The sequence below is a fragment of the Podarcis erhardii genome (genome assembly GCF_964252035.2).
Source record: "Podarcis erhardii genome assembly, chromosome: 1".
In the NCBI taxonomy this organism is placed as follows: domain Eukaryota; kingdom Metazoa; phylum Chordata; class Lepidosauria; order Squamata; family Lacertidae; genus Podarcis; species Podarcis erhardii.
In genome coordinates, this window is record NC_138497.1 from 3,697,387 (window position 1) to 3,723,530 (window position 26,144).

Consider the following 26,144-nt stretch of genomic DNA (forward strand, 5'->3'; position numbering starts at 1 on the left):
TTAATTTTACAGTGTTTCTGTAGATAGTCTTTAAATTTCCTCCAATCTTCCTCCACCGACTCTTCTCCCTGGTCTCGGATTCTGCCAGTCATTTCCGCCAGTTCCATATAGTCCATCACCTTCATCTGCCTGCTGCTGCCCTCTTTTGCCCCATGTTCTTCCCAACTGATCTGCCCCCTCTCTTTGCTAACCGGTTCAGTACATTCCACGAAGACACTTTCAACATTCCAGCCCGGAGGCACACGTCATGTGGCTGCGGCGTTTGCTCACCTTTGGAGGTAGTGGAGGGGGTCCTCCCCTTTTCAGCGTTGATCTAAAAAGAAACAAGAAGAAAAGCCAACGAAAATGGTATTCCTTCCCACCTGGCTTTGATGTGCACGCAGGCTTTCAAAAGGAAGGTTAGCTGGCTGACAAGGCTATCGTTTCATTTTTCCAAAACCAAAGCCTCTGGTTGCAGAAAGTCACTTTTACAAGGAGGGGTGTTAGTGAGGACAGCGGAAAACCAGCAGGATAAAACACACGGTAGAAGACAACCCTTCTCGGTGCGTTTTCCCTCTCCTCCCGTCAGTATCTGTCACATACCAGAAAATGCTTCACTTTTGCAGGGCCCTGAAAATGTGAGCAGCCTCTCAAATCCCTCTGGGGTTTCTCAGATGAACACCTTGACTGCCCAACAAGGCTCTCTCTCTGTGTTGGTAGCTATCCCTACATCTTCTGGAAGCGAACTGCAGAGTTTAACTATGTGCAGCGTGAAGGACTCTTCTGTTGTCGTCTGCCCTGAAACTTCCAAAATCCAGCTTCAATGGGGAAGATGTGCTTGACTTATAGAGGTTGCATGATCTTAGTTTTTCTTTGGCACGGGAAGCCCTACAGACACCTGGGACTAAGGTACGGTGACGAGATCAGGACTGTGACTGTCTGTCCCACCCCTCTTCCCTCTCCCCCTGCCAAATCTGAATATGGCCACCCCCACAAACCCTGCGATCTGTAAACTCGCACAATTCTGATCTCTTCACCACATGTGGTTTGAAAACTCTGCACAGGACAGAACTGCAGTTAGCATAATGCAAAGTTTCGGGGCATTGTTGTTGTTTTTTAAGCACAGAGAAAGCACATCCTCTAATTACTCCAGCCTTGCCATTCTTCAATTTTTCAGAATTATTCTGCCAGATGGCAATTAAAAAGAAAAGCCATCGGAAGGAGAACATATTTTTGGTGGGACAATGTGTTAATAGCTTTGCAGATGGCGTCATGGAATTTTGCTAAGCCAGCTACACTTTTTGAAAGGATTGCACATGGAAACCGAATGAGCACTGCACCGGCATTGCATTGCAGGTGGGAAGTGAGAGAAGCCTCGAGAAACTTCCTGCCCAGAGCCAAAAATTCTGTGCGTGGAGGCAGAAAAGGCATCACATTCTCCGGAACCCTCTTCCCTCAGAAGTGAAGCAAATCCAAACGTTGTTATATTTTCGATGTTTACTTACAGCGCTCCTTTTCTCCCTAGGCCTTCCCAAATCAGTACATTTTACTTCTACGGATTTTTTAAAAATGGTGTTTGGTTTTTATGCTGTTTTATGGTCTGCATTGTGTTTTATTGCTCTACAGCAGAGGGTTGGAATGGATTGAACCTTGGAGTCCCTCTACAATTCGATGATTCTAACTGCTATAAACATCTCAGGTACTCTCTGAATGCAGAACAGTTTAGAAAGGCTGGGCTGAAACAAAAGACAGGGTTTCTCAGCCCACTCAGGAGAAGCATCAGTCCCTTTAGGGTCTCCAAGGGTGACTGAGACATTGTTAAAGAAAGCCAACTCTGTTAGGTAGCAAAGGAGAGAGAGAGAAAGAGAGAGAGAGAGAGAGAGAGAGAGAGAGGAAGGAAAGTCAAACGTCAAGAAAGAAATCACTCACTCCTCAGCATCTTCGTGGCCGTCGCCAAATTTGGTAAGAAGCCCCCTAGATAAAACGTTGATAAAATTATTTTATTTTATTTTATTAAAAAAAAATTAGACTGGGGTAGTAGGGCTGAAGAGCACCTGTGGCTTATGCTCCAGGATTGTGATCTGTAGAGCGGCTACGTGGGGAAAATCAAACTCAGGAGGAGACCCCAGAAGCTTCTGAAATTCTGTACAAAACCATCAGCACTGATGACAAAGGGCTTCTTCACATACCTGAAGTCCTGGGTGGCACTTTGCTGGCTTAAGACCGTGTGACAACCGCTCTCTAATACCGCCTGACTTTCTTTAGCCTGACTGAGCTGTTGTTTCTCAAACTCAGGTCCCTGGCTGTTGTTGGACTACAACTCCTATCATCCCTGACCGCTGGGCCCTGCTAGCTAGGGATGATGGGAGTTGTAGTCCAGCAACAGCCGGGAAACACGGATTTAAAGAATGAAAATGCTACTGTAATCCATAGCTGCATCTGTCAAGGCTGGATGTCTTGAAGTGGAGGACCTTATGCATTATATCCTGCGCTGCCCCTTATATAATGAAGCAAGAGAACGATTTTTAGCACCTATAATGACAAGGTCCCCTAGCCAGAAGGCCTCTGACATGATTTTATATCTCCTCGCAGACATAGATAAGTATGTGACCTGGCGCGTAGCACTCTTTGCAACTGCCGCTAGGAAAATTAAGAGTGCCAGGCTGGGAGCAGAGAGTCCAGGGTTCGAATCTCTGCTCAGCAATGAAACTCACTGAGTGTGAGTTTGGCCCAGTTGCTGTCTCTCAGCTGAGCCTCCCTGACGGGGCGGTTGTGAGGGCAAAATAAATAAATAATATAAATAAATAACAGGGGGAGCTAGAGAACCGTGTTTGTCACCTTAGGCTCCCTTGGAGGAAAGGTGAGCTATAAATTTAATTAATAGCAACAGAGGCAGCCTGGATAGCTCAGCTGGCTAGAGCATGGTGCTGATAATGCCAAGGTTGCAGGTTCGATCCCCGTATACGACAGCTGCATATTCTTGCATTGCAGGGGGTTGGACTAGATGATCCTCAGGCCCCCTTCCAACTCTACAAACCACAGCAATAGATTATGCAATAGATAATCTGACTCTTATGTTTTCCCTCCCTTTACGGTTTTGATCCATGGGCTACTTTTAAAACGAGGCTGCATTTTAAATTGCATTTTAACCTGTATTTTATATGGTTTCTTCTTCTTTCCCCTATTATGTTTTTATTGTAATTTTACTGGTGTTAGCCTTATTATTATTATTATTATTATTATTACATGGTACTAGGCCCCCACTGCAGGGAGGAGAGAAACACCGGAAGCTGCCTTACCCTGAGTCAGACCTTTGGTCCGTCTACCCCGGCACAGTCTACACTGGCTGGCAGCGCCTCTCCAGGGCTTCAGGCAGCAGACAATCTCAGGCCTGCCTGGAGATGCTGCCGTGGGCTGCAAGCAGATCCAATGCTCTGCCACTGAGCTACAGAGGGAAGAGCCGACATCGCCTACTCCGGAAGCAACCCTGTGCAGCGGCCTCCCAAGCGGATGTATGCAGATGACACCCAGCTCTACCTCTCCTTTAAATCAGAACCAGTGAAGGCGGTGAAGGTCCTGTGTGAATGCCTGGAGGCGGTTGGAGGATGGATGGCAGCTAACAGATTGAGGCTGAATCCTGACAAGACAGAAGTACTGTTTTGGGGGGACGGGGCAGGCTGGTGTGGAGGACTCCCTGGTCCTGAAAGGGGTAACTGTGCCCCTGAAGGACCAGGTGCGCAGCCTGGGAGTCATTTTGGACTCACAGCTGTCCATGGAGGCGCAGGTCAACTCTGTGTCCAGGGCAGCTCTTTACCAGCTCCATCTGGTACGCAGGCTGAGGAAGGGCCGGTCCTAAACTACTCAAGTGCAAAGCACTTTCTGCGCTCAGGAGCATTACAGAAATGAATCACAAGGACTCTCTCTCTCCACCTCCACCCACTGAAATATGGCTTTATTTGGTATTCAAAATGTTTGTTTTGTACCGTTTCTGTACCAGGCCATTTTGGGTTGCAACGTCTAACTCAACGGTGTAGTCTCTCTCGAGAACGTACTTTGTTTTATGAGCTAATGGCTGTGAACCCTGGTTTGCTTTGGTTTCATTTCTTGGTACTGCTTTTATGCACCCTTCTCTGTTTTATTTCATGTTTTCTACTTTAACGTCACAATAAAGTCTTGGAATTTATTTATTTTTAAATAAAAAAACCCACAGAGTTTTAAACAAATAAGCAATGAGATGAGCAAGCGCTCTCCCTCGCCCTCCCGGATTACTAGTGCTCTGAAAGGCAAAATCCGGTAACTTCGATTGAAACGTCTTCTAAGTTCTTGCCTTCGGGTCAAGGCTGCCTCCCGCTGACTTACAATGCTCCCAATGTTCTCTTAGGCCCTCCCACGACCACATTATTTCTGGCGACCGGCCCAGGTCTGGGGCCCACAATGAATGGGAATGGGCAGAGTCATGGTGGTGGAGGAACAATAAAGAGGGCTTAGGAATGGCTGTAAAAAATGTTCCTGAAGGGACAGGGGAAATAGGCACTCCTCTCCCCGCCCCCCCCCAAAAGGATCGGGGCCATCGCTCAGTGGCAGAGAACAAGTTTTGCACACACAGCCTCAGGTTCAATCCCTTATCTCCCCAGTAAAAAAGAATATCCAGGCTGGAGAATAAAAGCTCTCCAGAAAACCTTGGATGGTTCAGCCCTGGGCTAAACAGATCAAGAGCCAGACCTATGACAGGGAAAATTCATATGTGCAACACTGGAAAAAGATCTGGAGAGCTCTCTCCCTCTTTAATTATTTTTGGGGAGTGTGGGGAGAGACAGGGGGAAAGCAATCGAGCAATACCATCATCTGCATACAACTTTATTTGCTTTAAAGCAAATATCCCTCCAGCAGAAGGCTGGCAGGCCACGGCGGACCTTTCACACAGAGCTGACCCCTTGACGGAGGCCATAAATCAGCGCTGTGTTTTTTCTGGACGAGCCCAAGAGGACGGAAAGCGGCCCAAAAGCCACAGCTCCTTTTTCTTTCCGCGCGGCAGTGACATGATCCAGCCTTCCAAGCCTCCAAAAACCCCAAGCATTTCCTGTTTACGGTGCTGAGAAGAACGTGACCCTCTGCTGGAGGGGCAGATACACTCCCTCTCTTTGGGGGTTTGGGACCATGAGCAACCCGGCTTTGTCTGCCCAGGTGACTGTGATGTGATGCTCTGGGCTGGCCTCTGGGCTCCTCTGCAGCTGCCTGGAATGCAGCTGTGCCTGAGCCAGCTCCGCTCACGCCCAAAGCCGCAGCAAATGCCAGACGCGACGCCAGAAGCCCCGCATTTCCTGCATGCTCCTCTCCTTATCAGTTGCCTGGTCCTACAAGCCAGCGCAGAAAACGCCAGCCTGGTTGTACACGCAAGGATTTAACAGCTTTGGCCATTGAGAAAAGCACAGTGGAAAAGAAAAGGAGGTGGGGAAGAGGAAAGAAAAGAAAAGTGGGGAGAGAGGAGGGGAAAGGAAAGGCAAAACCTCTTAGTTCAACAGAAGGCAGGACCTACAAAACCACTATGGATATTTACAACCAGAGAAGATAAGAACTTGAGAGCATAAGGCGAGCTTGGCTGCAGGATCAGACCAAAGAGGGCCCACTTACTCCAGCATCCTGTCTAGAGAAGACCGGGAGACAGAATGGAAATCTGCCAAGTGGGTACCCACAAAGACTTTGGCACGACTGCTTCACCCTCACCTTGAAGCCCAAGTACATAGGAATGCATTTGTTCACATTTGTCCTTTCTCTCCCCCCAGCACAGTCGTTCCTGTTGCTGCCTACCCCGTGGTAAAAAATTAAACTCAAAGCGGCTTGTGGTGGGGAGCCTGCCTTCTTTCTCCTCCTACAACAGCAGCAGAGGGCCGGGGGGGTTTGCTACGCAAGAAGTGCCATGTACATTAATGGTGCTTAGTGAGTGATTGCGGAAACAGCTGTACAGCCAGCCGGCCAAAGGAGAGCAGGCCTTTACCAGGAGAAGGAAGAGGGAGGCATTCAGGGAAAAGGTCCCCCAAAAGCAACACAAGTTGTGCTGTACGGCCAAGGGAGCCAGAGCAGAGGCCTTTTAAGGCAAAGGTATTTCGCCTCCATGGGCTCCTTCACATTCCAGCGCAAGCAACTTGTGGCGCTTGAGGTTTCCTTATGGTAACCTGGGGGAATCCTGGCTTGCAAAAGACACTGGCTGGTCTTTGCGGCTGCAGAGAGACACAGGAATGCAACACCACGAAGTTGCTTAGGTCAGGGGTTTGTTTTTTAGCGCCAGACTGTTCTAAGGGATTTAAAATCACAGAGGCAGTAATGGGATGCCCTGGCCTTCCCCAACCCAGTGCCCTACAGATGTTCCAGACAATATCTCCCATCAGCCGTGCTGGCTGGGCCGAGTGGGAATCGAAGCCCAAAACATCTGGAGGATACCAGGTTGGGAGAAAGCTGAGATGGGCAGCTGTTGCTTCAATAAACTCTGGAGCAGCTGCACTAAGCATGCCTGAGGCAGTAAATGCAAACGGCACTCCTCTGCACAGACACCATGAACAGAGGGGCCCCACCCGCCGCGAAACAGGCCCTGAGCCGCAGAACCTCCCCGGCCACATTCTGCCCAGTGATCCAGTCTCCTCATTCTGCAGCCACACTTAACAGCGCCCAAAGACTACCAGCTCATTACCCTGAGGCAATGGGAGTTACTTATTTCAAACGTTCCTTCCCCCTGTTGTCCCACCCATCAGAAATCACACAGACCCCAGATTAGGTCATTTGTGGGGTGCAGCCACATCTAAGCTACAGCATGGGCGATTCCCCTACCCTTTCTCCTCCACCTGCATCTCGGCAGGCCCACAAAGGCCACATCTGCTCAAGAATGCACACTCACTTGACAAAGGGCCTAACTTTCTGCCCGGACGCTGAGGTCCAGCGCCGAGGGCCTTCTGGCGGTTCCCTCATTGTGAGAAGCCAAGCTACAGGGAACCAGGCAGAGGGCCTTCTCGGTAGTGGCGCCTGCCCCGTGGAACGCCCTCCCATCAGATGTCAAAGCGATAAATAACTACCTGATATTCAGAAGACATCTTAAGGCAGCCCTGTTCAGGGAAGTTTTTAATCGGTGATATTTTAGTGTATTTTTGGTTTCTATGGAAGCCGCCCAGAGTGGCTAGGGAAACCCAGCCAGATGGGCGGGGTGCAAATAAATAATAATAATAATAATAATAATAATAATAATAATAATAATAATAATTACTATGGGCCTAACCAAAGCAAACAGGCTTGAGTGACGCTCTCAGAAAGCTGACCACACCACAAAGCTGGTCTGGAGCAGCATGATGGTCAGGGTGCAGTGAGACTCATGTGCGTTCACACTCACATCCTAAGTGTGACAGGAGAGGCAAGAAAATGGCAGAGGGTCGCCATGTCATGCTGCCAACCGAGCTCAGCGAGAACAAAGTCCTCCACCTGCATCTCGGCAGGCCCACAAAGGCCACATCTGCCAGAGAATGCACACTCACTTGACAAAGGGCCTAACTATGGGCCTAACCAAAGCAAACAGTCTCATTTGTCAATGTCTAAAAGGTATCGAGCATCAGAACAACCTGGCCACTATAAGGAAATTCTGCCCATGGTATGATCAATTTCCATCTTCCCATTTTGATTATCTGGGCTCCATACCTGCACAAACTAGCTATCCCAAAATACAGGCGTGCTTTCACACTCGCAAGACTGAACGCTTTGCCATCTGCGGTACTTGAGAGCCGATTCCAAAAGATCCCGCCTGAGAAAGGCCTTTGCCCCTGTGGAGATGGTAGCACCGAAACAGCGGCTCATGTCCTCCTGTCTTGCACTCTCTACAAAGAACTGAGGAACAAGGGCATCATCCCACTCGTACTGACCATCCCAGGGCGCACAACCACTGCCACAGTGTCCTTTCTTCTGGCAGACCAAACGGAGCAGATAACAGCGAAGGTTGCTAGGTTCTTAGCAGGGGCAATCAGAATAAGGGCCACCATCTGAATGCTGATTCAGGACCCTAAACTGTGCTTTTATACTAAATTTCCTTTCTTCTGTGTATATTGTAATGTTTTATTGTTGCTTTAGCCATTGGCTAACGCGAAAAAAAGTTTCTATCTGACAAAGAATGAATGTCACTTACTCTGAGCAGCTAGGAGCATCATAACCAGATATGGACCACTGGTACCAAACTCTACAGGAAACTGCCCTGCCTCACTAACTAACTAACTAACTGACTGAAACTATCACGGGGACAAAAGAGGATGCCTTCACCCCCGTGTGGCTCCCCTTTATCACATACAAAGCCCAACAAGACAATGACCAATCTCCCCAACAACATAAAAATCAATATGGCTAACCTAATCCAGCAATTCCCCCCCCCCCACAAAAACACACAACACACTGCAATCAATCAACTGCAACCAACCACACCCAGGTCCCGCTGACCTCTTGCTCCACCAGCAAAAATAGGACACCTATCCGCATGATGCTGACAAAGAAACTATCCATATACGCTTTATTCTCTCTCCTCTTTCCCTCTCACCCCCACATTACCTGCAACAAAAGTGTCTCAAACTGACTGCAATGGATTTGTATGAAGGATTCTACGATTTAAAAACAGAGATACGAAAGGTACTTTTGTTACTTTTGGAAAATCCCTCAGTAAAAACTTATTTTTTATTTTTTAAAAAGGCCCTGTCTGTCCTGCAGAACTCACTCAAAAGCCTGACTTGCCCAGATCATCCGGTTCCTGCCCCCCTTTTTCCTCCCAAGCAGGTGGTAACCTTGAAATGCAGAGTGTGGGTCATTTATTCACGACGGAGCCAGGCATACTTACTTTGCGCAGCTTCCGCCATCAACAAAAGGATTCCAGTGTGAAGCGAAGTGTGCGCCAGCTGCCACCACCTGCAGAGGGGAAAACGTTCAGCTGAGCAATGTCTCCATCTAATATCTAATGACGGCACCCCACTATAATATCAGGTCCTATTCCCTGGCTCTGATTCAGGAGTAGCGTTTTCTGGATCTGCTCGGTTCTGCTTCTGGTCTGGGAAATGTACACAAGGAAAGGCGTGGCACAGACTGGGGACCAGCCCAACGCCAGGCCTCAACCGTCACATGGCCAAAGGCCACAGGTGGACTTGAGGCTATCAACAGTAGCCTCAAAAACAGTAAAGAGCTGATGAAGAGAGCACAACAGAGGTTATATTTTCTGAGAATCCTCCTGAAAAATAATCTGCCAAGTACAAACGACATACAACTAGAATTAAAGAACAAGAGTGCCTCTGAGTTCATTCTAAGCAGTACCGAAACTGAAGTGAGCTCCCAGTTCTTCCAAGCAGATGGCCAGTCCTGGTCAACTTTTCCATCTCATCAGCTTAGCACAAGTGGGAAAAGCTCCTTTGCTCTTGCTCTTCTTAAAACTGGGAGCCAGAAATCCTTTGCCAATCTACTGCAGATCACCCAGGGATCTACCTGTAGATCCCAATCTGCGTTCTGCAAACCCCTGGGGAATGTGTGTGTGCATGTAGCATGTGGTGAACTCATCTAGAGATTTCTGTAGATATGAAGTGGTATTAATACTAAATAAAAAATAAAAATAAAACAAATCCATACCACTTCATCTCGCGCTTCTGTTTCTTTCCGTAGAGGCGGTTCAAACTGCAGCTTGTCAACTGAAAGACATGAGACATTTACAACTTTATAAACAAAACTTTTACAAGGCTTTTTTTTCAACTGCCATGTCAAAATGGCATAGCAAAATTTTGCCATAGCAAAAATGTTCACATTTATTAATATAAGCCACTTAAGATGATGGTGATATATTTAATTATACCCCACCTTCTTCCCTGACAGGGACTCAAAGTGGCTTAGAAGAGCCTATTAAAAAGTTTTGTTATCAGACAATTAAACAGTATTTCCTCTTAACATGCCTGAAAAGGTAGAGGGTTTTGTTTTCGGTTTGAAACACTCTCTTCTGAAACGCTACTCTTTCTGAGGGGCTGCGATTCCAAGAACTACCCCCCTGCAAAAATGAAACTAGCAAGGAGTGTGTCTGCTTGAAGGAATATCAACTACCAACTCTTTCCTCTGGAACGGCATGCTTTGAAGAGAAGTTAGGCAAGAAGGCGAAGAAGCAACATAAAGAGGATTTTAATCATGGTAGGATCCTCGACCAATTTTGGAGACTAAAATAAAACAATTGAGATTGTGGGCACCTGGCCCAAAAGCAGAGGGAAAGGAATCTCCTGCCGTCTGCAGCCGGTGTTCAGGCAATATAACCGAATAATGCAAGTTCTTATCCCAGACTACTATTTGCATAGAAGGCGATAAGCAGTTTTTAAATCTAAGTCTCTTGGAGACCTTTTTGGCAACAGATGGATTATTGAGATTAGGAAATCGTCCTTATCATCATCATCACACACCCACCCCCGGAGTAATAATGAACACTTAAGCTGGTGCTAAATTAGGGGGCAGGCGTTTAGCTTTAAAATAGAGAAGTGAAGTAAAATATTTTCTCTTCACTCCAAAATGAAGATGAAACAATTAAATACAGGGTAAAAATAGGAATGGTCAAACAGAAAGCGTAACGAGGTAGAAGGAAGTCAATAATATAACAAAATGTAAAGGTAATACTTAGCAATACATAGGTACAGTGGTATCTCAGGTTACATACGCTTCAGGTTACAGACTCCGCTAACCCAGAAATAGTGCTTCAGGTTAAGAACTTTACCTCAGGATGAGAACAGAAATCGTGCTCCGGCAGCGTGGCAGCGGGAGGCCCCATTAGCTTAAGTGGTGCTTCAGGTTAAGAACAATTTCAGGTTAAGAACGGACCTCTGAAACGAATTAAGTACTTAACCCGAGGTACCACTGTATTTTTATTGTTAAAGCTGTTACGTCGACTTAGTCGTTCTTTCTTTCTTTCTTTTTTCTTAATTTTTGTTTTCGCATGATATAACTATATTAGTAAATAAATCTTAGATTTTCAGACAATATTAGAATGTATAAGTAAAGACCAAAATCAGTCTAAGAACAAATACTGCAAGGTTAGTTTCTATTGATTTTTAATGAATGTTTTTTGTTTTTAACCTTTGTTTTTGTGTGTGTGTGTGTGTGTGTGTCCCCCGTTATGTCTTATTCAGTGTATGTATAGATGTATGTTTTTGCTAATAAATAAATAAAATAAAATAAAATAAAATAAAATAAAATAAAATAGAGGAGAAGCTCACAATTGATTTCAGATGCCGTCCTCTCTGCTCTGACGTTCCGGTTGGTAGAGCGAATGGTGTGGCGAATAACTGGGTGTGGCTGCAGGAATCAGAAAGGGAGACATTAGAGGCTGTGACACATGCAAGTCTTCATCGCCCACCGAAGGGAAATGGGGTGCCCCACATAACTGTATGGCTGCATGTTCATAGTTGCAAAGGGATTTTCCCCCACGGAGGGAGCATTCTCTCGTGTAAGCTCCCCACAATGAAGACCTACCCAGGCCTCCCAGGCTCGCCAGCTCCAAGGGAGAACGAGGCCCAAAGGCGAGGGAACTGCCCAGAGGAGGGACTTGCTCACCTCAAAATCGTCATCATCCGCCTCGGCGTAATGAGGGTGGTTGTCGGGATTGTTCACTTTGTCCAACAGTTCGACGGCCAGCGACCGAGAGAGACCGGGCTGCCCAACGAAGGTATGCTAAAAAATATACATACATGGAAAGAATGAGAGGGCGAGTTCAGGACTTGCCAGTCCATGCCAGCCTGGGCTGGATCCAAGCGACATAGACCTGTTCCAGCCGCCCTGGACCCGTTCTAACCAGCTTGGTCCAGTTTCAAATGACCTGCACCTGATCCAACCGGCCTGGACCTGCTCGAAGCTATCTGGAACTGTTCAAAGTGGCTTGTGCCAATTCAAACAAACCTAGACATGTTCAAACCGGTGTGGACAAGCACAAACCAGCCTTGACCAGTTCAAACCAGCCTATACCAATGCTACCCGGGTGCCCTCCAGATGGACCATGGCTCCCATCAGGCCTCGCCAGCACAGCTGCGGTGGGCACCAGTTTGGCAAGCGTTGGTCTGCACCGGCTAGCAGAGGCTCTTCAGCTCCCTGGAGAAGCTGGGGAGGAGGGAGAAAGGTTGTTTTCTGCTGCTCCAGAGAAGCGGACACGGAGCAATGGTTCCAAACTACAAGAAAGAAGATTCCACCTAAACATTAGGAAGAACTTCCTGACAGTAAGAGTTGTTTGACAGTGGAATTTGCTGCCAAGGAGTGTGGTGGAGTCTCCTTCTTTGGAGGTCTTTAAGCAGAGGCTTGACAACCATATGTCAGGAGTGCTCTGATGGTGTTTCCTGCTTGGCAGGGGGTTGGACTCGATGGCCCTTGTGGTCTCTTCCAACTCTATGATTCTATGATTCTATGAACCAGGGACTTTCTGCACAGAAACCAAAGCCCTACCACAAAGCTATGATCCTTCGTCTGCTAGCTGCCCCTGCGAACAGGAACTTTCCCCAGGCTGCGCCTCGAGTGTTTAGGAGAGCCAGTGGGGTGTAGGGGTTAGAGTGATGGGCTCTGATCTGGGAGACCAGGGTTTGAATCTCGCCACTCAGCTCACTGGGTGACCTTGAGCCAGTTGCCATCTCTCAGCCTAAGCTGCCTCATAGGGTTGTGAGGATGAAATGGGGAGGAGGAGAAGAACCACGCACACCACCTTGAGCTCCTTAGAAGAAAAGGCAGTATATAAATGTATAATAATAATAATAATAAACATTATGCCTAGTTATTCTTTGAGAGAATATCCCAGAAGTGTGAGGTACATGATGATTTCATGACTGTGGTTAAGCTTTTTACTATGTTTTATAGACATCCCTGGCTGCCCTTTCTTAGAAAGATTTTAGAATGTATTTTAATTAATTGACTGTGTGATTTTATGTACACTGTGCTATTTTTACTTGTCAGTTGCTCTGAGCCCAGCTTTGGCTGGGGAGGGCGGAATACAAATAAAATATTATTATTATTATTATTATTATTATTATTATTATTATTATTATTATTATTATTACAGTGGTGCCCCTCAAGACGAATGCCTCGCAAGACGAAAAACCCGCTAGACGAAAGGGTTTTCCGTTTTTTGAGGCGCTTCGCAAGACGAATTTCCCTATGGGCTTGCTTCGCAAGAAGAAAGCCCATAGGGAAATCTCCGGGGACCTCTTTTAAATGCTGGCGGTGGGGAGCAAAGCCTTTCCCCCCCCTCCGGCCTTCAGAAGAGGTCCAGGAAGGCTGGCGGGGGCCGAAAGGCTTTGCTCCCCACCGCCAGCATTTTAAAAGCGGTCCGGGATAGCAGGGAAGGGCTTCCCGCTATCCCGGACGGCTTTTGAAGGCGGGGGGGGGGGGAGCAAAGACTTTCGCCCCCCGCCGGCCTTCAGAAGAGGTCCTGGACCTCTTCTGAAGGCCGGCGGGGGGCAAAAGTCTTTGCTCCCCCCTGCCTGCCTGCCTTCCCGGGAGAGCGGAGAAACGCGGGCCCACCAGCATTTTAAGATCGCCCCGGACAGCGGACTTCAAAAGCCGTCCGGGAGAGCGGAGAAACGCGCGTTTCTCCGCTCTCCCGGGAAGGCAGGCAGGTTTTTTTTAAATGCTAGCAGGCGGCAGCGAAGGCTTCTCTGCCTCCCACCAGCATTTTAAGATCGCCCCGGAAAGCGGAGCAGTCCTCCGCTGTCCGGGGTTTTTTTTTAAATGCTGGGGGTGGGAAGAAAAGCCCTTGTCCCCCCCCCCAGCCTTCAGAAGAGGTCGGGGGACAGACTGTCCCCGGACCTGGTCTGAAGGCGGTTTCCATAGGAACGCATTGATTGATTTTCAATGCATTCCTATGGGAAACCGTGCTTCGCAAGACGAAAAACTCGCAAGACGAAAAAACTTGCGGAACGAATTAATTTCGTCTTGCGAGGCACCACTGTACTACTACTACTACTACTACTATCAATGAAGTGGCTCCTCTTTAGTTTTAATAATAAAATTATTATGTTTTTAGTGTATTTAACACCTTTGTTTTAATGTTTCTATTTGGGCTTTTTGTTTGTTTGTAAGTTGCTCGGAGTTGCCTTGACCAAGAGAAAGCAACTAATTTAATTAAAAATAAATAAATAAATGACTAAATAAATGGAGCAATCACATGTGGCTTCTTCAAGATTTCTAAGGCATTACAACTTAAATGAAAAGGCAGCTGGCTTCTTCAGCACTGCAAGACTTGCTGCAGAGTCACGCCCCAAAGAAAGGTTTCTCTTCCCATGTGTGTGAAAATCTGAGGTTGCCTGCATGGATTGTGAGCACCGCACAGACCAAACTCAGGAGGCTGAGCTTTATATCAAAAGGCTTTCAAGCAACTGTAAGGCAAGAAAATGTGCCAGTCCCCAAAACACATGCCAGCCGGAACAGCAGCTGCAGCGCAACAGAAGTTTAAGAAGTGCTGGTCCAGGGCATGCAACATGGTTTAGCCTTCCATCCAAACAAGGCAAAATCTCCCAATTCTTCACTTTTCTGACAGCGTCTGCATTAGAGGTCAATTTGGGGAATTTTAGTGTCTGTCTGTCTGTTTGCTTAAAGTTTTTAAGACACTTAAAAAACGTGATTCATCTAGTATGCGGAGGGAATTATCTCAGCACAATCTTAACACAGAGGCGTTTGGGTTTTTTTGTAAAAACAAGAAGCTTTTTACATGCCTGGAAAGTTTTTGATATTCATCACGCATTACAGCATTTAAAAAAGAAGTATGCAAGGCCTTTGGAGTGTACCCTGAACGCCAGAACATTTACTGAACGCCAGAACATTTACTCCACTAGTGGGGATGAGATTTTACTCTCATCTTTCAAAAAAGAAAGAAAACAGGCTTACAGTAAGAAGTTTATCTGCCGCGGGCCTCTTCTTTGGGTTTTTTGTAAGTGCTACTTTCACAAAACTGTGAAATGTCGGTGACCTAAAAGAGAGAAAGAGAGAGAGAGAAACGGAAAACGCAGCTTTTATTGTATGTGATGGGTCTGCATGGCAATTAAAAGACGTTCAGATTCTGTATTATCAAAGTTTTTTTATATAATGGGCAACCATTGCACAATAAGAAAATGAATATAATAAAAATACAAAATATAAATGACACAAATAAACATATATGCAAAGGAAAGTCAACAATAAAATAAACTAAGCATTCTTAGGCAAAGTTCAACGTAAATAGCAGCAGTGGCTGCGCTGGATCTAGTACCTCACCATTCCTATAAATGCAGCCTTCCCAAACCTGGCGTCTTCCAGATGCTCTAGACCAGTGTTTCCCAACCTTTGGTCTCCAGCTCTTTTTGGATTACAATTCCCACCATCCCTGACCTTTGGTCTTGCTAGCTAGGGATGACGGGAGTTGTAGTCCAAAAACAGCTGGAGACCAAAGGTTGGGAAACACTGCTCTAGACTACAACCCCCATCACCCTTGACAGACTGGCAATGCTAGCTGGGGCTTGTAGTTCAGAACATCTGGAAGGCATCAGGTTCAGAAAGGCCGGTATAATGTATGAAGAATCCCAATTTCTGAATTATTATTATTATTTATTGAATTTGTACGCTGCCCTTCATCCACAGCCCATTCCTGCATTGCTCCATCTGGTATGCAGGATGAGACCATCCCTGCCTGTGGACTGTCTCGCCAGAGCGGTGCATGCTCTAGTTATCTCGCGCTTGGACTACTGCAATGCGCTCTACGTGGGGCTGCCTTTGAAGGTACTGTTTCAACCATCATCTGGAAGTATTATTTCCTTTACGTAGCTTAAGAGGAATCGGGAAAAGGTCCATGGATAACTCATAGCTCTACTCTTTTTATTTCCAGTTATTAGAGGTTGACTGATCATTAGCGGGCAAGTGCAAAAGATAGGAATTATATCATCTCTATCTGAAATAGAGGATGGAATTCAACATAGCAAATGTTCATAGAATCATAGAGTTGGAAGAGACCACAAGGGCCATCGAGTCCAACCCCCTGCCAAGCAGGAAACACCATCAGAGCACTCCTGACATATGGTTATCAAGCCTCTGCTTAAAGACCTCCAAAGAAGGAGACTCCACCACACTCCTTGGCAGCAAATTCCACTGTCAAACAGCTCTTACTGTCAGGAAGGTCTTCCTAATGTTTAGGTGGAATCTTTTTTCTTGTAGTTTGGATCCATTGCTCCGTGTCCGCTTCTCTGGAGCAGCAGAAAACAACCTTTCTCCCCCGTCTATGTGACATCCTTTTATATATTTGAACATGGCTATCATATCACCCCTTAACCTCCTCTTCTCCAGGCTAAACATGCCCAGCTCCCTTAGCCGTTCCTCATAAGGCATCGTTTCCAGGCCTTTGACCATGTTGAGCTATCCAAACTGCTTTCAAAGGGAAGATGGAGCATGCTGGTTTTCTCCTGCTCCAGAGGGCAAGGCACAAACCAATGGATTCAAATTACAAGAAAGGAGATTCCAACCAAACATTAGGAAGAACTTTCTGACGGCAAGAGCTGTTCGATAGTGGAATGGACTCCTTTGGGAGGGACTCTCCTTCATTGGAGGTTTTTAAAGCAGAGACTAGATGCAGGGATTCTTGAGCTGTGATTTCTGGATTGAATGGGGTTGGACTAGATGATTCTATGATTGCATGGGCCTTTGGTCGGACCCAACCTCAGAGCTCTTCTTAAGTCTTATGCATTCCCCTTCCATCTGCATTGGCCCTTGTAGTGCTGCAGAATTAACAAAAAAAATTCAAGTTCGTTTCCCCCACCCCCCAACTGTCTGGGGTGTTTTTTTTAACTACATTTTTTTGCCAAAAAGGGGAAGGGAAGAACAGAAGGCCAGTGCAACTCTTGTGCAAATGGCAAAAACATCTGTAGCAAAAGAATGTGGTTTGACTGTCTGGGTGCTGGAAAATATGGCTAACATGGAGATCACAACTGAACTGCAGCCTATTAGAAAAACACACGCAAGCAACGAGGGGAGGCAACACAGTATGACGATACCGCAGCTGACATAAGGGGGAGGCAAATGAAATGTCGGGCGGACCAACCTCCCAGAGCAAAAGGTAACCTAACTTCAGAAATTGCTTTTGTCCTTATTCTAGAGAAATACCACTTCTTAAAAACGGAGACTGAGCAGAGGCAGGCCTGCAAGAAAGCAGAAACTTGTGGCCTAAAATCCTTTCCCTCACCCCTTAATCACACCTCCAGCCGTACGCTGGAGGACGGGGCACAGTCAACTGAGAATACTCCCACTCTTGCCTATCCCTCCGCCTGGTCAGGCACAAAGCAAAGGTGGATGTGCCCAGCCTGAAGCGACTTTTGCATGTACCCTAAAAGAACTGCAGGATGGGGGTGTCCAAAATGATCCAGTGAGGAGCCTTTTGGTTAAAAAGAAAGTAAAGGGTAAAGGGACCCCTGACCATTAGGTCCAGTCGTGGCCGACTGAGGTTGCGGCGCTCATCTCGCTTTATTGGCCGAGGGAGCTGGCGTACAGCTTCTGGGTCATGTGGCCAGCAGGACTAAGCCGCTTCTGGCGAATCAGAGCAGTGCACGGAAACGCCATTTACCTTCCCGCCGGAGCGGTACCTATTTATCTACTTGCACTTTGACGTGCTTTCAAACTGCTAGGTTGGCAGGAGCAGGGACCGAGCAACGGGAGCTCACCCCGTCGCGGGGATTCGAACCGCCGACCTTCTGATCGGCAAGTCCTAGGCTCTGTGGTTTAACCCACAGCGCCACCCGTGTCCCGCTTAAAAAGTAAGGCAACCATCAAAGGATTGTAGTGCCCCATGACTAAAGTGGAGGGAGGGGCGATTTGAGGGGCTGCCAGTCAATATTAGCAGGTCAAACTCTTTCTGCTCCCCACACCCATCCCTTAAGCCCACTTTTGGGGGGGGGTATGTGATGGAATATTCTAAGCATCTCTTTCAGCCACCTTCAGGGGTCACCACCACCAGCCAAAGGAAAGGAACTAGACACAAACCATCAAGGGCGAGACCACTGGGGGGGAAATAAATGAAAAAGGCACTCCCAGACTTACCATTTTGTTTTTTCCTTTAGCTTTGGAGGCTGAAAGTTGCTTTTGGACATTAGGAACAAGGCCCTGAAATACAAGGACACCACCCCGTCAGAAGTGCAGAACACAGCTGTACAAGGAAAGGATTCAAAATAAATTAAAAAATTGTCCAGTAGCACCTTAAAGACCAACTAAGTTTGTTCTGGGTATAAGCTTTCGTGTGCATGCACACTTCTGCAGATACCATCGGTCTCTACCTGCAGATAGTCGGTCTCTAAGGTGCAACTGGACTATCTATCTATCTATCTATCATCTATTTAGACTGTGTCAGACCAACATGGCTACCTACCTGAAGGAAAGGATTTGTAAGGGAAGAAAGGGATTTTTGACCGGAGTAGACCAAGTGGCGCCTGCCAGATGGTTTGTACTACAATTCCCATCTTTCCTTACCGTTGGCTCTGCTGGCTGGGGATGATGGGATTTGCAGTCCACAACACCCCTAAAGATTAGGAAGAACTTCGATTGCACACACTGAATTGATGGTCGAACAGTCAGGCAGGTCAGGCTTTATTCATTTATTTGTGAGCTGCCTTTCAGGGCACAGCCAACTCATGGAAGCTCACAGTATCGTGCAAACACGGTATCAGCAACCATCTAAAAATGTTGATATTATAAACGTTGCATTTGCAAAAGACTGAAGTGTTGTGAATCTGTTTCCTCTTTTGATGATGCTTGCACATTTTCATACCAATTAAAAAATACCAACATAGAAAATCTAAAAATAACACCAACTGTGTTAACTGTCAATTAAAGAACTAGTTTTTCTCTTTTTTGGGGGGGGGGGGAACCATAGGTCAGTAAAAGCAAATTACAGAGCGCTAATATTATTCTAGGTGGAAGGTTCTCCTCTTTCTCCAGCCAAAGATTCTGTAGCAGGGGCAGGAGGGAGGACCACCCCCCAAGGATGCTGGAGAATCCCCCATCGTTCTGCCCGGACACTGAGGTCCAGCTCTGAGGGCCTTCTGGCGGTTCCCTCACTGCGAGAGGTCAAGTTACAGGGAACCAGGCAGAGGGCCTTCTCGGTAGTGGCGCCCACCCTGTGGAATGCCCTCCCATCAGATGTCAAAGCGATAAACAACTACCTGACATTCAGAAGACATCTGAAGGCTTCAGGGAAGTTTTTAATATGTGACATTTTAGTGTATTTTTCATCCTTGTTGGAAGCCGCCCAGAGTGGCTGGGGAAACCCAGCCAGATGGGCGGGGTACAAATAATAAATTATTATTATAGTGTTGGGTTCCCTGCCTTGGCAAGGGGGTTGGAACAAATGACCTTTACGGTCCCTTCCAGCTCTCAGATACTAGAGTTCTTTTTAACACTTGTTTACTTCAGGGCCAGGGAGAGTGTGGGGAGAGGAGCCCTTCCTGTCCACAGACCTCATTGGATGAAGATCAAACATGGGCGGCTGCAGCTCTCCAAGCTCGATGGCTGTGATGCCCACCGCCCAGATGTCGCACAGCTGGTTGTAGCCGCCGTTCTTTTCTACAGCTGCAACTTCCGGAGCCATCCTTCGTGGGGGGAACAAAAACACTGTCAGGCAGCAGCAAGAGCCAAGACCTCCCCCACCTCCCCTTGGTGCTTTTGAATGAACCCAAATGCCCCCCCCCCCATGCTTGCAGCCCAGGCGTGGGGAACCTTTCGCAGCCCCAGGGCCACATCTTCTCGTGGGCAACCTTCTGGAGGCTGCATGCTGGGGGTAGGCAGAGCCAGAGGAATAAAGCATCTTACCCAAAAGGGTTCTTAATTAATCATCCCTCTCTAGGGCATAGACAGGGTGAAGCAAAACAATCGAGTGCCTTGTGATCCTCAACAGCCTCACCCCTGTCCCTTTTAAACTTATCCTAGTGTTTTGAAATGTTTTAACTCATAATGCCAATAAAGGTATTTGTGTTTGTAAAGCAGGTGGGCCGCTGGATGCAGCCCTTTCGTTTGCACAGAAGGTGGCATTCCCAGTTACGCAGAAGTCAGAGGTTTCTACAGAAACACACACTCTCACACGCATCCTCCCCCGCAAGCAAGCAAGAGGTATTATTGTAGTCCTTTAAGGAGAAGCAAGGGATGTGGGTGGCGCTGTGGGTTAAACCACAGAGCCTAGGACTTGCCGATCAGAAGGTCGGCGGTTTGAATCCCTGCGACGGGGTGAGCTCCCGTAGCTCGGTCCCTGCTCCTGCCAACCTAGCAGTTCGAAAGCACACCAGTGCAAGTAGATAAATAGGTACCGCTCCAGCAGGAAGGTAAACGGTATTTCCATGAGCTGCTCTGGTTCGCCAGAAGCGGCTCAGTCATGCTGGCCACATGACCCAGAAGATGTACGCCAGCTCCCTCGACCAATAAAGCGAGATGAGCGCCGCAACCCCAGAGTCGGCCACGACTGGACCTAATGGTCAGGGGTCCCTTTAGCTTTTTAAGGAGAAGCAATGAGGGCACATACCCTGGAAAGAGTAGGGTAGCCTGAGGAGGAAGGCCTGGGGAGAGTCCTAAGGGCTAGACAAAGGAGACTGGGGAACTGGAGCCTGACAGAAACATCCTGCTGTCTCCCAGGTGCCAGACATGCCGCCTGGTCCTGCAGACTTTGGAGAGACAGCAAAAGGAGGAGGCTGACTGCGGTGCGGGCAGAAGGCAGACAGGGAGTGCTTTGCGGGTCTCTTTTGCAATAAATCACCCAGCGTTTTTTGTCTCCGAATTGTTTAACAACAGCCGCTCAAAGTGGCTGGGGCAGATGACTGGCAGAATCCGGGACCAAGGAGAAGAGTCGATGGAAGAAGATTGGAAAAAATGTAAAGTTTATCTTCAAAAATATTGTAAAATTAAGGATTGTTAGAAAGATGTTGGAAAAAGAAAATTATGTGGTTTTGGCAGAAATGACATAAAGGATTAAGTAAAAATGAATGGGTGAAAGAGAGAACGTAAAATTATAGTATATTAAGACAAATTATTAAGATAAAAACAAGGTTGGAAGGATTTGCTGAAATAACAATTTGAATTAGAATACAAAAATGGGAGGTGTGAGGAGGTCAAGGAAATAAGTAAAGGAAAGAAAGCTATGTAAAGGTTCGATTTTTTTTTTAATTGATTGTATTTTTTCTGTCTTTTTTATTTTTATTTTTTCTCTTTTTTCTTTTTGTAACCTTTAAAATTTGAATAAATATTATTTAAAAAACAACAACACAAAGTGGCTGGGGCAGCCCAGCCAGATAGGCAGAGTATAAATAAATGATGATGATGATGATGATGATGATGATGATAAGCAACTCCCACCCCTTCCTTAATTCTCAGTGTATGTCTGACCTTCCTTGTAAGTCACTCATTTGCGCTTGGCTCCAGCTGGTGGACCTCAAGGAGTCCTAGGGTGGAGCAGGAAGGGGATCCCACATACCCCACCAGGTTTGTGGAGCTTTTGGTAAGCCAGCAGTGTTAAGCTATACTGACTGAGCTGTTGGTGACTCCCTTAAGCAATTTTGGGGACTGCAGTTCTGAGAATGCTGAGCCACTTCTCGGAACAATTCCTTCAAGGAAGACTTCACCATTTGCCCAGCTGAAAGACCTGGTGCACCCATCCTCAATTTGTGCACAACCAACCACAAGATCAGATTGTTTTTTATTTTATTGAGGGCGCAGTTGCAAATTCAGCCTTGCTTCTGCCACCATAAGGAGAACGAACAAAGTAAAGGCAGGATATTTATAACTCTTTTTTTAAAAAAGAGTAAGCTGCACATAACAACCTGCATTTCACAAGTTGCTCATCTGTGCTACTTCCATGTTCATCCAAAGGTTGCTTCCTTGGCTGACAAAAGCTGCCTATTCCTGTGAAGAGTGTAGGATGTAAATCAGGAACCCAAGGTGTATATATATATATTCACCTTCCAATTTCTGAAAGTTGTTGCAGCTGAGATCTGTGTGCTTCTGTCTCACCTGTGTAGACACCTTGTATGGGCTGTTAAAGCAGAGGTGGGACACCTTTTTTCAGCCTGAGTGTCACATTCCCTCATTGACAATTTTTTTTGGGGGGGGGGTGTCACATGCCAGTTGTGAATGGGGCCAGATGCAAGAGTAGACAGAGCAACGGATACAACTGTTAAGGTCACACTCCAACCATGCTACACAAACACACACACCTCCATCCTGTCAAGCAAGCAGCACTGCCATAGTTCAAAGACTGATTCCAGCTTGGCAAAGGCGCTGGGAAGGGTCTCAAGGGCTTAACAGAGGACTAGAGGGCTGCATTTGGTCCCCACCTCTGGCTTAAAGTGAATCAGCAGAAGGTATTCAGCAGCAGTGGAAGAGGTGATGCCCAGCCAACGAAGTCAGAAAAGAGCTCAATAGCTTTGAGTCTGTTTCTGCCAACTCACTGCATCCTCAACTCCTCTTACTGCATCCTCATAGCTCAGTCCAGAAACCCTGGGTCAGCATCACAGACCCTTGTTTGAATAATCCCAAGGAATTTATTACCAGTAAGGAGTGCCGATAAACGACTTCCTCTTTGCGATGGTGGCTGTTATTTTCGCCGCGACGCCAAAGTCAGCTGTGGGAGAAAGAGTGGAAGATGTTTTCTAGAAGCTGGCATTCCATTTCATGCAGACCAAGGCAAAGGCTCTAAGTAGGCCTTCTTGGGAGGGGTTGGGGAGGGTGAAGAGAGGCATGTGTGCCAAATCTGCAATAGTGCCAGCCACAGGGGCCTCACTCGTTGCCTCCCAAGCTCCCACCCAAAATGGAAGGGGCAGATGAGTGGGTGAAACTGGAGGCTGAATTAAAAGGGAATTTTAAAAAACTGCACAATTCCTTTAAGGGTTGGAGATGGCACAGGAGCTAGCCAATCAGTCCCACCCACATCTGGCTTTTGTGGCATGCAGAGCATGACCTCAAGAAGAGAAGGCACATTTGCACTGCCTGAAGCAAAGATGCCTCCGAGACAGTCTCTACTGCTCTGCAAATGTTACACATGTTTTTACTCTCTCTCAAGGAAGACAAGGACAGCAAGCAAACTTACCCAGCTTGATGTCCCCATGGTCTGTCAGCAGAATATTTGCACCCTGAAAAATAAAAATAAAACCTTACGTTTACGGTCACTCACCAACACCCCCCCCTTTCTTTAATGGAGAAAGAGCTCCATTCAGGAACGACCTACCTTAATATCCCGATGCATTTTGCCTTTCTTGTGCAAATAATCGAGCCCCTAAAAAGAAAGCAGCGGCAAAGATGAGGATGGAACTCCAAGATGGCCTAAGAAATCAAAGGCCAGAGTGACCAGGACCAATTCCCCCATGAGACGACGGGCTGCTGCCTAAGCCCCATTCACCTGCCCTTTCTAACTTTAAAAGAACTGCTGATATAATGCATGCAAAATGTTTTTAAATGAGTCCTTATGCAAACACATTACTATGCTTTATTTGTGTTATTATTGTCTGAAGAATAGCTCAATTGGTAGAGCATGAGACTCTTTAATCTCAGGGTTGTGCGTTCGAGTCCCACGTTGCGTGAAAGATTGCTGCATTGCAGGGGGTTAGATTAGATCAGGCACTTCCAACTCCCAAGAGACTGTGATCTACTCCAAGTATAAAATAACTGTCAGTGATCTACCCACCGTCATTGGAGGGAGGGAGGAGTGTGTGTTTTCGGGGGGGAGGGGTTGGCCACGGTTGTTGAGCTTTTGGGGGGGTTGGCAAGAAGGGATGGCAGTGCAGCAGAAGGAGGGAGACAGCGCTGGAGACGGGATACAGGGATTTTGTTTGCACCAGAATGACCACGATCACCCAGGCGATCTACCGGCTGGACAACCCTGGATAAGATGAACCTCAGGGTCCCTTCCAACTCTGCAGTCCATAACCTTGCTCCTCTAAATCACTAGAGCTGGAGGAGACATTGTGATTCATGATTGGGGGGGGGTCTCTGTTCCCCTGCTCCCCAATGTGGTTCAGCAAAGCAGCCCTCACGTGCTGGTCCTCTGCCTCATCCACAGAGAATAAAACGGAGCTGTGAAGAGGAGGTCCAGGAGTGCGATATCAAAAACGTTTGCTTCTGGGTGAAGGTATTTTTAGTACAGGTGTCTCAGTATTGAGCTATCACACTCTCTTTTGAACAGAGCCTTCTGAACAGAGCCTTAAACCGCATCTTAGAAGGGCTTCTTTTAGTGCTGAATTAGACTCTGAGTGCATATTCAAAGATCAACCTTTTACACCCACAGAATCTCAGCTTGGGTGGGATAAAAGACCATCTCAGTAACATGGCTAACAGAGAGAATGGACAGCCCTTCCTGTGAACAGATGGGGCTGCATTGTGGCAAAGCAGGTGACCTGTGGAGTCGCCACTTCAAATTGCAGATGGGCCACTTCCTCGGTGACCTTAAGGCGGTGTTTCTCAGACTTGGGTCCCCAGCTGTTGCCCTGCTAGCTAGGGATAATGGGAGTTGGAGCCCCATGTTTGAGAAATGCTGCCTTTGGGTATCCTCTTCCACTTGCAAGGTGGTAATAAGAAAGGATGACCTACCTTATTAGATAGCTGTGCAGATTCCTGAGAGAAAGCACGTGAAGTGCTTTGAACACAGGAAACCTCTATTAATTCTATGTATATGCAACAATCTCCACTATATAGGTAAAAATGTAAAGGTAAAGGACCGCTGGACAGTTAAGTCCAGTCAAAGGCGACTATGGGGTTGTGGCGTTCATCTTGATTTCAGGCCGAGGGAGCCGGCGTTTGTCCACAGGCAGCTTTCTAGGTAATGTGGCCAGAAGGACTAACCCGCTTCTGGCGCAACAGAGCACCATGACAGAAACCAGAGCGCATGGAAATGCTGTTTACCTTCCCGCCGGAGTGGTACCTATTTATCTACTTGCACTGGTGTACTTTCGAACTGCTAGGTTTGCAGGAGCTGGGACAGAGCAACAGGAGCTCACCCCATCGCGGGGATTCGAACCGCCAACCTTCTGATCAGCAAGCCCAAGAGACTCAGTGGTTTAGACCACAGTGCCAGCTGAAATATGAAGTAGTGAACTAAAAATCCCAAGGCCAGACTACAGTGTTTAGCAATTTGTACTGAGCAGTGAGGAGGAATTAAATAACCTCTTAATGAGGGTGAAAGAGGAGAGAGCAAAATATGGTCTGAAGCTCAACATCAAAAAAACTAAGATCATGGCCACTGGTTCCATCACCACCTGGCAAATAGAAGGGGAAGAAATGGAGGCGGTGAGAGATTTTACTTTCTTCGGCTCCATGATCACTGCAGATGGTGACAGCAGCCACGAAATTAAAAGACGCCTGCTTCTTGGGAGAAAAGCAATGACAAACCTAGACAACATCTTAAAAAGCAGAGACGTCACCTTGGCAACAAAGGTCCGTATAGTTAAAGCTATGGTTTTCCCAGTAGTGATGTATGGAAGTGAGAGCTGGACCCTAAAGAAGGCTGATTGCCGAAGAATTGATGCTTTAGAATTATGGTGCTGGAGGAGACTCCTGAGAGTCCCATGGACTGCAAGAAGATCAAACCTATCTATTCTGAAGGAAATCAGCCCTGAGTGCTCACTGGAAGGACAGATCCTGAAGCTGAGGCTCCAAGACTTTGGCCACCTCATGAGAAGAGAAGAGTCCCTGGAAAAGATGCTGATGTTGGAAAAGATGGAGGGCACAAGGAGAAGGGGACAACAGAGAACGAGATGGTTGGACACTGTTCTCGAAGCTACCAGCATGAGTCTGACCAAACTGCGGGAGGCAGTGGAAGACAGGAGTGCCTGGTGTGCTCTGGTCCAGGGGGTCATGAAGAGTCGGACACAACTAAACGACTAAACAACAACAACTGAGCAGTTTATTAGCCAAGATTATTATTGGCGATCTTCTCCCGCTCCCCTGCATGTACTTTGGACTGCAGTTCTACTGAAACAGCTTCGTTCTTCTTACGCCAAAAGTCACACAAGACCTGCCCAGCAGTGCCTTACCTTCAACGTCTCTCTGCAAACAAACGCAATCTGAAACTCCGACAGCGGCCCCGTCACTGAAAGGAAAATCAAACATAAAATGATGAGGCATGATGTGGTGGCATGCTCTTGACCCGTGTGGGGCTGATAAAAGGATGTCCT

The 26,144-nt window shown here is 47.0% G+C and overlaps 1 protein-coding gene across 3 annotated transcripts in view; it reads right to left on the minus strand.

The window, feature by feature from the left end:
• MAP4K5 (mitogen-activated protein kinase kinase kinase kinase 5) overlaps nucleotides 1–26,144 on the minus strand; it is an 88,392-nt gene that overhangs the window by 19,187 nt on the left and 43,061 nt on the right. For 2 of the 3 annotated variants that reach the window (XR_014156073.1, XM_081859735.1), the window contains exons 6-18: nucleotides 26,004–26,059; nucleotides 23,204–23,251; nucleotides 23,066–23,108; nucleotides 22,528–22,600; nucleotides 19,455–19,586; nucleotides 18,043–18,105; nucleotides 14,872–14,953; nucleotides 11,563–11,679; nucleotides 11,226–11,304; nucleotides 9,610–9,668; nucleotides 8,834–8,901; nucleotides 1,909–1,953; nucleotides 271–313 (exon numbers count right to left, since the gene is read on the minus strand). Coding sequence is in view for 2 of the 3 variants with exons in the window: in XM_081859735.1 (XP_081715861.1) it covers nucleotides 271–313; nucleotides 1,909–1,953; nucleotides 8,834–8,901; nucleotides 9,610–9,668; nucleotides 11,226–11,304; nucleotides 11,563–11,679; nucleotides 14,872–14,953; nucleotides 18,043–18,105; nucleotides 19,455–19,586; nucleotides 22,528–22,600; nucleotides 23,066–23,108; nucleotides 23,204–23,251; nucleotides 26,004–26,059 (908 nt within the window). In the remaining variant the exon portion in view is untranslated. The remainder of the gene's footprint in view (nucleotides 1–270; nucleotides 314–1,908; nucleotides 1,954–8,833; nucleotides 8,902–9,609; nucleotides 9,669–11,225; nucleotides 11,305–11,562; nucleotides 11,680–14,871; nucleotides 14,954–18,042; nucleotides 18,106–19,454; nucleotides 19,587–22,527; nucleotides 22,601–23,065; nucleotides 23,109–23,203; nucleotides 23,252–26,003; nucleotides 26,060–26,144) is intronic. The other variant, XM_081859736.1, reaches the window with a different exon arrangement.